Source organism: Puntigrus tetrazona, unplaced genomic scaffold (genome assembly GCF_018831695.1).
Source record: "Puntigrus tetrazona isolate hp1 unplaced genomic scaffold, ASM1883169v1 S000000373, whole genome shotgun sequence".
Classification (NCBI taxonomy): Eukaryota; Metazoa; Chordata; class Actinopteri; order Cypriniformes; family Cyprinidae; genus Puntigrus; species Puntigrus tetrazona.
In genome coordinates, this window is record NW_025048028.1 from 474,689 (window position 1) to 487,432 (window position 12,744).

The window sequence follows — 12,744 nt, forward strand, 5'->3', positions numbered from 1 at the left end:
TTGATTCTAACTAAACTAATTTAACTCTAAAAATCTCCTTCGTGAGAGCTTTAGTGTAACCATTTTGTAGTCAATGGACTATTTTTACTTTGTTGTAATTGATGAGAAAAACGAATGATGTCTAAAATCTTGTTAGATTTGCGGACATTCGCTTCAGTTGGTTGTTTTGAATGAATCGACGAGTGAATCATTGTCGCACAGAATGAATCTTTTGAATCATTCTAGTCATTAGGGTTATTCAAAATCCACACAAGCATTTTATTAGATGTAACTTTTTATGCACACTTAAAATTGCCTATATTAATACCTGAACTAATATGTCCCAGTGAAAATACATTCAGATTATAATGACATAAATGTGAAATTATATCATAAATCTAAAAATATTCACCAGTGATGAAAAGATGACCAGACCAGACAGGTTTACCACAGAAGATGTGTTTATTTTTCAAAGGAAACGTGGTAAATGGCAGATGGTGCATTTGTCATGCTCATAGGAATAGCTTCAGTAAACACATACAGGGCATATGAATCAATATCTCAATGCATCCATCTAAAACCAACAACAAAAAGTGATATAAAAGATGATCCTGTTCACCGATAAAGATTGTCTGATATCCATTTTGTGAAATATTATAAATAATTAGAAGTTTTAAGACCGCAACAGTCATCCTAAGAGGCATATTAAAATCTAACTTACATAAAACATTCAGAAAGAATCACATTTTTATGTTTAATCCATAAAGTAGACAAAATCATGCACGGATCAGTGAAAATTCTCTACAGAATACACAAAAGTTTGCAATTCAAGGTGCTCTGATAAGGCCTTCAGAGACAGTGAAGAACGAAAAAGAATTACGCTTAATGTACTTGCTTCAATACTGCAAACGTTTTGATGCTTCTAACCCTTGTTCAAGATCTAATAACTTATTGGTGTAGCCGTTTTAAAAGTAGAAAATCACTCAGATATGTAGTTTCCCAGTCAGTGCTCATTTTAAGCGCACGCACACGCTAATAAAAACGTAAAAAATCGGGATAGAAACGGATAACAGCCAACAAAAAACAGAATAAGACAGAACATTTGCCATGTCTACTGTGAATAAAGCAGCGGTCTTTGCCACGGAAACAGTCATACAGCATCGAATGGGATGTACAAAGTGTGAAAACAACCTTTAGTGTTGCCAGATATGTTAACTTGGAGCCTGGTTTTAGCTATCAGGCTCAGGTCAGGCGTCCCTGTAAAGCGCAGTGCTCGACGCATGCTTTCATATCTGTGTGTTGTGTTTGACATACAAATACGTCTGTTTGCTTTTACTGCGTGTCCTTCAGTGCGACGATGGTAAAGTGTTAAGTGTCTGTTTGTGTGATGAGCTGTTTTTGATCGGGGGGCGGCGTTCACAGGTCCTGCTCGTGCATCTGCTGCTGCATTTTTTGAAGCATCTCCTGCATCCTCCGCAACTGTGAGGGACAGAGTCAGCCATGTTAGGCGGATTCGGCATTTAGGGATGCAAGGCATGAACACTTGTCTGATGCGCATTTTCTGAAATATTATAAATTATTAGACGCTTTAAGACTAGAGCAGTAGTCGCATCCAAGCATCGAAGGTGAATAAAAAACAGCATTAGTGAGTATAAAGCTTGCGTTGTAATTATATAAATAAGTATTCCTGAACATGCAACAAGTTCATAATGAGAATGCTTTATAAATCGGTTGTTAAAAAAGAGAAGCATTTCAACAGAGAAGTTCCCTGCAGTGTTATGCCAAAAATAATAGCTAACATTTGACAGCAAAGGAAAAAATCAGCTATAAATATTATTATTGTAATTGCACTGTTGTTATATAAAATATAGTGCTGGGCAATGAAGTTTTTGTGAACACAATATATGTGTGTATATTGATAATCTATATATAAAGACACGCATACAGCATAAATGTATATTCCTATCATTTATTTTGTATATAAATATATTTAATATATTCATATACACATTTTTATTAAATATATATACATGCATATGTGTATATTTATATATACATAATAAATATACACAGCGCACACATTTATTTTGGATGTGATTAATCATTGCCCGGCATAATAAAATAATCATATGATATTAATAATTAATATTTTATTTAATTATATAGTAATATATTATTATTAAATTGAAATACTAAATAGCATTAGATAGTATTAAATAGTTAAATTGTTTGTTTTTAATAACTAAATTAATTCATATTTATCGTGTGTTTCGTACAGTTGCACACACAGTTTCACGGATGGAAAAAAAAGTCACTTTTGATTTTTCAAGTGTAGTAAAATCTTTTAGGCCCTGATTGTGGCGGATTTATAAAGAACTGTAATGACTAGATAACTGAACAGCTGGCTGACCTCTTCATCCTTCATCTTTATCAGCTTTTCTGTCTCTACGTCCGGGGTGGACAGTGGTAGTATCGGGATGGGGCTCTCCACGCGGTTATCAGTCAGTTTGCTGGTGGAAACAGAACATCTCTTAAGCAAAGTTTTGTTATTTAGTGGCGTATCTGAGAAAGCCTGGTGACTTACCTCGTCATCTGCTGTATGCACTGTGCCCTGTAGTTCTCATAGTGCACGTCACACGTGATGTCTTTCAGGTCATGCATGTGTGAGCGAATCAGCATGTTCCTCAGCTTGACGAAATCACAATGGGACTGATTCTCCACTGCGAGAAAAGAGATATGCGCACGTACCTGTTTCTTATTTCTTACAAAACTCAGTTTCTATTAATACAGAGCCCGTCTCATGCAGAGCGTAGACGTTCAAGCGCAGATCTGTACTGACCTTCCACAATGCCCCATGGGTAAAGTCTGCCTCTCACCCGCTGACCTTTGACCTCAACTATCGTGTTGCTCCCAATCACAGCAAATGGAGTGCTCTCCTGAAACACATAGCATTGAGGATTTAGATTTTTTGCTTCTAACGTTTATTTTACATTTTTAACAACTAACTGTGAGTTTAAAGTCATTCTTTTGAAGAGTCCACTGTTTGGGTGAAATGTTTTGCTTTGTTTTGTATTATACGTTAGGTTAGGATGACTCCTTTTTTTACCTTTTATTAATTATTTTATTGTTTATTATTTATTTGTTGGAAAGTTTACATAAGTTAGTCAAATTCTGCAGAAAGGTTGAGCTTATATATATATATATATATATATATATATATATATATATATATATATATATATATATATATATATATATATATATATATGTGTATATGTATATGTGTGTGTATATATATATATATATATATATATATATATATGTGTGTGTGTGTGTGTGTGTGTGTATATATGTATATATATATATATATATATATATATATATATATATATATATTTATATATTTTTTTTTTTTTCATTCCATCATTTTTTATATTAGTTTCATCTAGAACATTTATTATTATTACCAAATCAGGCCAGAGGACTAGTTAGAGCATCTACCAGCAGTCAAACTTTAAAACCCTTAATGGAGGCGGTGTATTTGGTTTCGGATGAGTGACTTTGATTCTTCGTCATATTGCTAAAGCGACGTGGGCCCTACGAACCAAACATCAACCTTGAATGGAAGAGTGAACATCAATTTTCATGCCTCGAATCATTAAGCATCGAATCATAATACTGACCTTTAGCTCTCGGTCCTGTTGCTTGAAGTCCTCGTCCTCGTCAGAATCACAGTCTGGGAACTGATAGACTTTGATTCCGAACTTCTCGATCTCTTCCCTCACCTTGAACAGAAGAGTGAAAAAACACGGGTTACGTCAGGAGCCCTGACACACGGAGCGAGGTGAATGCGTAAACAAGCCGGTCCTCTTTACCCTGTCCTTCATCTTCCTCATCTCCGCTGGCGTCAGACAGTCAGCCTTGGAAATGAGAGGAACCACGTTCACCTTGTCTTGCAGCGCTTTCATGAACTCCACGTCCACGGGCCGAAGCCTGAGGGGGGAGAAGAGATGTTTAGAGTCTAACTTTCATCGAAGAGGCCATGTGATGGACGATAAGATTTTTTGTTCACTCGAGTTTGATGCCTATACGAAATATTACTATTTAAATGTTTCGGGATTTTCTTTTAAATGTTCTTATTGCATTAATATTTATATACAATTTATATATAATTTAATATATTCTAAAATTGTATTTATTCCTGTGACCAAAGCTGAATTTTCAGTCTTCGGTGTCACATGATCCTTCAGAAATCATTCTAATACACTGGTTATTATCATCAATTCTTCTTATTACAACATGATATACTTCAGCCTTCAAAGAACAGCATTTAGTTGAAATCGTTCCAGAAATATAATAGAACATAATAATTCTAAATGCCTTTACTGTCACTTTTGTTCGATTTAATGAATCTTTGCTGAATAAAAGTATTTAAGTAACTTTCCTTAAAAAAATCTGACCCCAAACATTTGAAAGTGAGCGTATGTTTTAATTTTAATAAAAGAAACAACACGAGGGACATTTTTTTTGCTCATTGGTAATAGTGTTAAAAGCTAAACCCAAAATGTTTCAAAAAAAAAGAAATTATAATATTTAATAATCATTTTTTATTCTTTTAATAATTATTTCAATATGAATAATTATATATTATGTTTTTAATAATTATTTCCTTTTTCAAATTTAACATGCTACTTTTGATTTTCCTTTATGCATATGGCAGATGCATTTATCAAAAGCAACTTCTATTGCATCTAATGCGTATGTTTATACCCATAACCCTTAGCGCCATGGGCTACAGGGTGCCTTTATCAGAACGTATTTTATTCAGATACGTACATTGTATCATAATATAATCAGAGAGTCAGGATGGATTACCCATGTCCAAACGGAGGGATGAAGTACAAGCAGCAGTGGACACGGTTATCCTGGATGTTCTTCCTGTTCAAGCCGCTTTCATCCCGAAAATACTGTTCAAACTGCTGCTCAATATAGTCCGTAATAGTTTTCCAGCTGACGGATAAGACAAAGCATCCTGTTAGCAGAAAACCACCGATAATGAACATATCTGAGGTAAACTTTAAGGACTGACCTCTCTGTGTTATTGACAGCGTCTCCAAAGCCTGGCGTGTCTACGATGGTCAGCTTCAGCTTAACGCCCTTCTCCTCGATGTCCACCGTGTGTTTGATGATCTCCACGGTCTGGCTGATGCGCTCTGAACGTGAATAAATACATCGTTGAGGAAGGACAAACGTGTCTTTTAAATGGCAAAAGTCTGCGGGTTTGGGAGCAGAGACGTACCTTCGGCGTTGAGGAGTTTTCTGTCCTTGTACAGATCTGTGAGGAACAAGCTGTTGATCAGGGTGGACTTTCCAAGACCGGACTCCCCTAAGAGACGACGGGTGCAAACATTTCTCATTTAATTCGGTTTAACCTGATATTAAAACTAAAACTGAAACACAAATTCATAAAAAAAAACTATACATAGACATACATATAAAAAAGAAAAAACACAAAAAATGGCAAAAACAACACAATTACTGAAATTAAAAAGCATATATATATATATATATATATATATATTTTTTTTTTTTTTTTAATTAATATAAAAATAATTACAAATATTAATAAACACTAATAGTTCTCTAATAGTTACTTTTTTTGTGATAAGCAGTGTCATTTTAGTATTTTTATATACTATTTTTGTATTTGATTATTTTTCATTTTAATCTCATTTTAAGTTTAAGTCATTTTGTTACATGTTTTTATGATTCTATCTTTAATTTACATTTAGTTCCAATGGAGCTTTAGTCATTTTGGTACTTGAACTGCATTTTAATTTAGTTGCTTGCCATGGGAACATTTTCATTTCAAGTGTTTTATTTATTTTTTTAATATATATTTTTTTTTATATATATATATATATATATATAAAATTTTTTTATATATTTTGTTTTTTTTTTTTTTATTAAATTGGCATTACATTCAAAAATAAAAATAATTTAAAATTCTGTAAATAAATAATTTGTTTTTCCAAAGATCTTCTTTTGAAGACAAAAACTCATGAAAACATATAGACAGCCATGAAATAATATGACCGTATCTTTTTTATTTTTCGGCGGACTATCATTTAAAAAAAAAAAATACAATATTTAATAATTTTACAATAAGTTTGAGTTGACAAGACCCGGAACCTCACCTGCCACCATGAGTGTGAAATCGAAGCCTTTTTTGACCGACTTCCTGTGAACCTGATTCGGGAGGGTGGCGAAGCCGACATACTCTTTTTCCTAAAACGATGGCAAATAACGGGATGATTCAATAACGCAGTACTAATACCGCCGCGTTAATTTCCGTATCAAAACAACTGTACGGTATGCAAAAAAACGGACATCAGCAAAGCAAATCATGTGATAGCTGCGGGATAAAGATGAATCCAAGCACCCAACCCCCAACAGCCAGCCTGATGTATGCCACACACACGTCCTTACTAGGGCAATCCCACAATTCCTGCCATGTTTCATTGTGCTTACAGAGTCTGTGCAGGAGCAGCCAGCGCCGGAGGCCTCACAGTCCATATTTACAATATTACATAATTTATCCTATTATATAAAGCCTCTCTCCTGTCATACAGAATCACTATGCTTGGTTTACATCGCGAATATGCAAAATTAGCCCTGTTTATTGGTCCGATGCATCTTAAAGGGCAGCAGAGTATGCAAATGCGTTTTACATGCCGTGCAGGATCTGCGTTCGCGTGAAACACAAATACAATAAGACTAACAATAGCGCTTGTTTTTGAGAAAGCATTACGTTATATTACCAAATAACAAGTTTGGATTAAAAAGCGAAGGTTGCAAACTACATTTGTTGGATTCTCCAGCTTGGCTCCATCTCCAGGATTGTTGGGTCTGTCTGGGAATCGGGGAAAGAGGTTTATCCTCACCCAGAGGCAGGGATATTGGATTTTGCTTTCATGCACGACTGGCAGCGGTCTCGGTCGCTGAAAGCCGCGTGCATGTATTCGTGGGCGTTCACCGAGAAACAAGACAAGAAATGAATTGAACGTTTCCTAGCAGACGGAGGCATTAGTGTTATTTTTATCAGTCGCCCAGGTTTGACTGACAGTTCGCCCCCGGGTGGACACACGGAGAGCACATTTAGATGTTTTCTAAGCCAGTGCACAGAGCATCAGGGTTTTCCAAGATTTGAAAAGGATCGCAAAACACTGTGAAAAAATTCAAACAGGCCTCTAACAAACGTACTTGTTTATAAGTAAATATAATCAGAATTAACAGAAAAATATTAAACCATAGTATGCATGAAGCAAATGAACTTTTTTTATGGAGCTATGAAGATTTTCGCATTGTATTGCACCAAGAAAGTAAAGCGTCACAATGCAAATGGCATTAATTGCAAACAAGCATCGTTTAATGCAGTTTAGATTTTGGGGTGAAATATAATTGAAATAATTATGCAATTAGATTCAGTGAATTTTAAGAAGCGCGTTAGGACCGGTGGTGTCAGCATCTATTTCATTGTCCTCAAATGATGCAATGCATGCAGTTCCTCTGCTGCTTTACAGTGAGGTCAAACAGAGATTGTGATGAAATGTGGGACGCTGGAAGCGGGCGGTGAGGATTAGTTTCATGCATCTCTGAAAACGGACAGCGTCTATGAATTGGACGGATGGGTTATTTGCAAAGCCTACGTGTCAGACCGACTGTACAGAATGTAATATTTCGGTGTTCGTTGTTACTCTCGCGACCGAACAGATATAAAGCGATTCGGGACCGTCATAAGAGCCCGATGGCTCTATTCATAGCAGTCCAACCCACTGTCCCAGAAATATACACAGCGTGCGCACAGATGTGAATCAACCTATGGCGAACGCATACACGCTATGTTATTTAAAATGATGATTATAGACTAAAAAGTAGCTTACTTCTGCGTCCTCTGTTGTGTGATGCGAGACGCCCGCGGCAGGTGAACGATGCAGACGCCCACCCAGACGTTAGGAAATCCGGAGCGGTTGATGCAAACAGACAAATTACGTTTCCGTTATTGCATGTGTCTATCGTTTCGGTCGCGTACTTGTAACGCCTCACTTCTCTTACCTGATTTCACCGCCCTGCTCTTGTACCTGGCGCTGCTCGTCATCCCGGCCGCTTTCGGAGACGCCGAACCGCAAATCGCACTATGGAGAAGGCGCGCTCATTAATATTCATTAGCCTGGACTTCTCCATTGGACGACCGACCGAGGAATGTCGGCGCGATTCGTCGCTATTGGATGGCAGCCGCGCAGCGGAAGCATTGCGTAATTAATATTCATGAGAAGGGTTTCGCCATAGTAGGATGTAAATGTCGGCGAGGAGAACAGCTGAATATGATGCTGCTGAATGCACGGGCAGCACCTAACAGAATTAACATCTTACCATTTGAGAATTGCGTGTTACTATATATATTAAAATGTTTAATTCATTTACTATATATATTAAAATGTTTAATTGATTATATGACTAGATAGATAGTAAACGGTTGTATTAATGAATTAATTGACAGCACAGATATGTACAATAAAAGGTAACGATACAAGTGTGAAGGAAAATAAAAATGGAAAAGGCTGTGTGACCCTGGACCACAAAACCAGTCCTAAATGTCGTTTGCAACAGATTTATATGTCATCCGAAAGCTGAATAAATGAGCTTTAATGTATGGTTTGTTAAGATTGGACAATATTTGACACGACTATTCAAAAAACTGGAATCTGAGGGGGCAAAAAATCTAAATATTAAGAAAATTGCCTTTAAAGCTGTCAATTTTTATGTTTTGATGTATTTATGGTAGGAAATTTACGAGATTTATATTCCTGGAACATTTACGTTTACTGTATTATACTAGTGGATTTTGCCATAAATAAAAACTCGATCATTTTGACCCATACCATGTATTTTTGGCTATTGCTTCAAATATACCCCAGCGAATTAAGTCCATTTTGCAGTCCATTTTGTGGTCCAGGGTCACATATATAACAATTTCTCCGATTTTTTTTCTGCAACCCAAATATCGTTTTGCCAAGAATGAATTATTTAATCTTTTTTTTTTTTTTTTTTTTTAAATATTAATAAATACATTAATAAATATGTAATTATTTAGTTAAACTATTTAATTATTTAGTTAAATGTCAAATTAATATATATTTTTTTATTTGACTATTTTTACTATTTTTTTCTACATTTGAATTAACATGTAAAATGAAGGCTTACCTAATGGCTCTTCCAGGACTGCTCTTCCGGGACTTCCAGGACCTGACACATGGTGGCAGCGTAACGTCATATCCAGTTTGTGTGAATCCTTACAAACGCTTGCACATGATGGTGTGAGTGTGTGCACGCCAGACAGCCTCTGTGCGCTCAGATGATCTGTTCCATTCATGCACTGCGGCTTTCCTGAGAGAGAACGACAAGCAAAGGAAGATGCCCAGAGAGCAACACAATAGTGAGACCCTGCTCTGTAAATACTGCCCAGGAAACTGTGTGACAGGTTACCAGGCCAAACTATAAGGTATTGTTCCTCTCCGTGTCGGAACGGGGCGCTTTATTTATTCTAGAAACGCATCAAAGGCCTCTTAAATTAGGAAGAGTCTGACACTGGAGGAAAAAAATTAAGTAAATGAACGCGGGCTGTAGGCTATCAAGCAATTTCCTCTCGTCGTTTGAAGTTTGTTGAGGAAATAATGCTGATATCTCTCATTTGCTGTGAAAAAAATAATATTTCAATTGTTGTATATTTGGTAGCGTATCTGCTGTAATACATAAAACAATTCAGATTTGAGTATAGGGGCCTCCACGTGAAGCGGGTTTGATCAGTGAAGGCTGTTTCTTCATTACAGAGGATTTGGTCGATCTCAACGCATTAGAAACTTGTCAGTCAATTTCTATGGAAACTTGACATCTTTGTGTAGAGTCCTCAAACAAAAGAGCCTCCTTTGATCCATCAGGAGGTCTGCAGACCTGTCGTTTCAGCACTTTTTTCCCCGCTAGATTCATAAAATCCAGTCCAGGGGAGACTTTTCTTACATGTAAAGGACTCTGCATGATTTGACGGGATCAGGGAGGGACGTCAACATTCACCGAAAGCACACAATAGTTCCCTCTGGAGCAGTTTGCAATTCATTTGGTTTACTCGTGTTTCTTTTTGAAAGGGAAATAACGCATTTATGTTCGGTTAAGTATCAGCTCCTGAATCGGGGCAAATATTTTTAAGTGTCTTGCAGAGGAAAAATAAAAATAGAAATAAATGACACAGTTCCCGATTAAATCATTTAATCTCTGAAAAACAGGAAAACATACTGAGCACGATTTCTTATTTATCATAAGTCCCTTATGCTCACTCTGCATTCAGTTGATTCAAGAAAATGCATTAAAAACAGTAATATTATGACAATTTAAAATGTTTTCTATTGTCATAAATGTAACCTTGTACCAGAAAATCAGTCTTAAGTCAAACAGGTATATTTGTAGCAATAGCTAAAAATACATGGACAAAAAAATCATTAGGATATTAAAAGACCATTGTGTTCCATAAAGACATTTAATACATTTTCTAGTGTAAATATTTTAAAACTAAACTTTTGATTAGTAGCGTGCATGGCTTAGAACTTCATTTGGACAACTTTAAAGGTGATTTTCTCAATTTAGATGATGCATACTTTTTTTTTTTTTTTTTTTATGACTGTTTTTGTGATCCAGGATCACATATATATAAAAAATGTAATTTATTCCTGTGATGCAAAGCTGAATTTTCAGCATCATTACTCCAGTCTCTCAGAGTCACACGATCCTGCAGAAATCATCACAATATTCTGATTTGATGCTGTAGAAACTGTTATCAATGCTGAACAAAGACGTCTGTTGCATATTTTTGTGCCATAATAATTTATTTTCTTTTTTTTTATGAATGGAAAGTTCAAAAGAACAGAATTTATAAGAAATACCAATACTTTTGGAAATATTTTTCACCAATTTAATGTGTCTTTGCTTAAAAAATAGCCTTTTTCTGATGCAAAAGAAGTACAAATGATCGTGGATTTGAAAAAAATCTTTGTATGGACGTCTTTGCATGACCTGATGTTAAACTTGTTTATCTGATATCATTTTCAATGGCGCCAAAGTAGCCCCATGAACCATATTGAGAAATGAAAGACAAATCTGGACGATCTCTTCCGTAATCAGCTCATCGCTCTCAGAGTTCGCGATATATTACTGGCCTGACGAAAGCCGATAGTTATAAACAATGGGGCAACAAAACAAAAACATCATAAAAACTGCGAGACAGCGCTGCGATCGCTCGCGCGGCCAAACTATCACAGGAGCGAACCGGAGCAAAACAATGATGGGAAAATCCTGTAGAAATAACCCAGCTGCTCACCACGGCCACCTTCCTGTGCTTCAGTGCTGGTTATTAGACAGCAGCCAAACAATTAACGCCGCAATTAATAATCTAAACGATCGCAGTACGGCTATTTGGCAATCACACAAGCATTGTTGTATTTTTGTTCTTCAATAACTTTGCTAATTTGCAATTCACTTTCTCGATTGAAATGACGGCTATGATGTCATCGCGCTTCCCTATTATTTCGTCCGAGCTTTTTATCATTCCCTGGAGCTGAGGCCATTGCCGCTAGGCTTGTTGTTGCATACATCAAAAGAAATCCCTTCTTTAGCGTAAAGGTGCAGCCACTTTATCATAATTTCAGCTCATCTTCATTGGACAGAAAAAAGATCTGTCAAGAGTGTAGTGACGTAAGAAGGTTAATGAACTGAATGGACGAATAGAAATAATCACGGAACAAAAAATATAAACGAAAACTTTCTCTTTATCTTGCAATTCTGACTTTTTAGAATTTTGAACGAGTTTCAATGTCACAATTCTGAGATTCTATTTTAGAGAAAAACACTTACACATAAAGAAAAAAAATCTGAATTTCGAAATGTTGTAGACTTTTGGTGTAAATATCAGAATTCTGAGATTATATATCGCATCTATATGTCACGATTTCGAGAGGATGTGAATTTTTTCAAAAAAGCAAAGAATCGCGAGATTCAAATTTAGAATTTTGAGGTTAAAAAAAGTAATAGAAAGGTAAAATTCAGAGGATTTTGATATATATATATATACCGTACATGGCAGACTTTTAGAGAGAAAAATACAAGTCTGTAATCATAAGATGTAAACTAGATAAAAAAAGAAGTGCGAGACAAACTCAGAAATTCTGAGGAAAAAAGTCAGGAAAAAAAAAAATCAGAATTGCGAGATATAAATGAACAATTTAGAGATGCGAACTTGGAATCCTGATTTTTAAAAAAAGAATTATGACACAATCTCAATCACAAAGTCCCATTCACATACAAAAAAAAGCCACAATTAGTGACTATTTGTGAGACGTAAACTCAGTATTTAGATGTCAACATTTAGAGGTGTAAACTTAAAATCCCGGCTAAAAATAGAAAAATGATAAAAGATACGAAGTCAGAATTCTGAGAAAAAAGTCAAATCTTTTAGATGTAACTCTAAAAAGAAAGAATTCTGAGATGATTCTTATGAAGTTGAGATATTAACTTAGTATCACTTCTCATGTTAAAGGTGACTTGTGTGAAAGCTCTTTGTCGCTCATTTTATAAGCTTAAAACAAAACAAAACAAATAGCATGAAAGTAGAACACTTCTATTTGTGCAAAAATGTTTTTATCTACTAGCATCTAATAG

General features: G+C 35.6%; 1 protein-coding gene across 1 annotated transcript; it reads right to left on the reverse strand.

Moving 5' to 3' along the window:
* Positions 1 to 422: 422 nt before the first annotated feature.
* On the reverse strand, positions 423 to 8,191 carry sept5b (septin 5b). Its single transcript, XM_043231409.1, has 12 exons — positions 8,095 to 8,191; positions 7,923 to 7,933; positions 6,177 to 6,267; positions 5,279 to 5,365; positions 5,069 to 5,192; positions 4,855 to 4,989; positions 3,855 to 3,972; positions 3,663 to 3,764; positions 2,819 to 2,915; positions 2,564 to 2,699; positions 2,390 to 2,489; positions 423 to 1,458 (listed from the first exon to the last, which is right to left on the reverse strand). The coding sequence occupies exons 1-12, from the start codon at positions 8,135 to 8,137 to the stop codon at positions 1,396 to 1,398; spliced, it is 1,107 nt and encodes a 368-aa protein (XP_043087344.1). The 5' UTR covers positions 8,138 to 8,191; the 3' UTR covers positions 423 to 1,395.
* Positions 8,192 to 12,744: the final 4,553 nt, after the last annotated feature.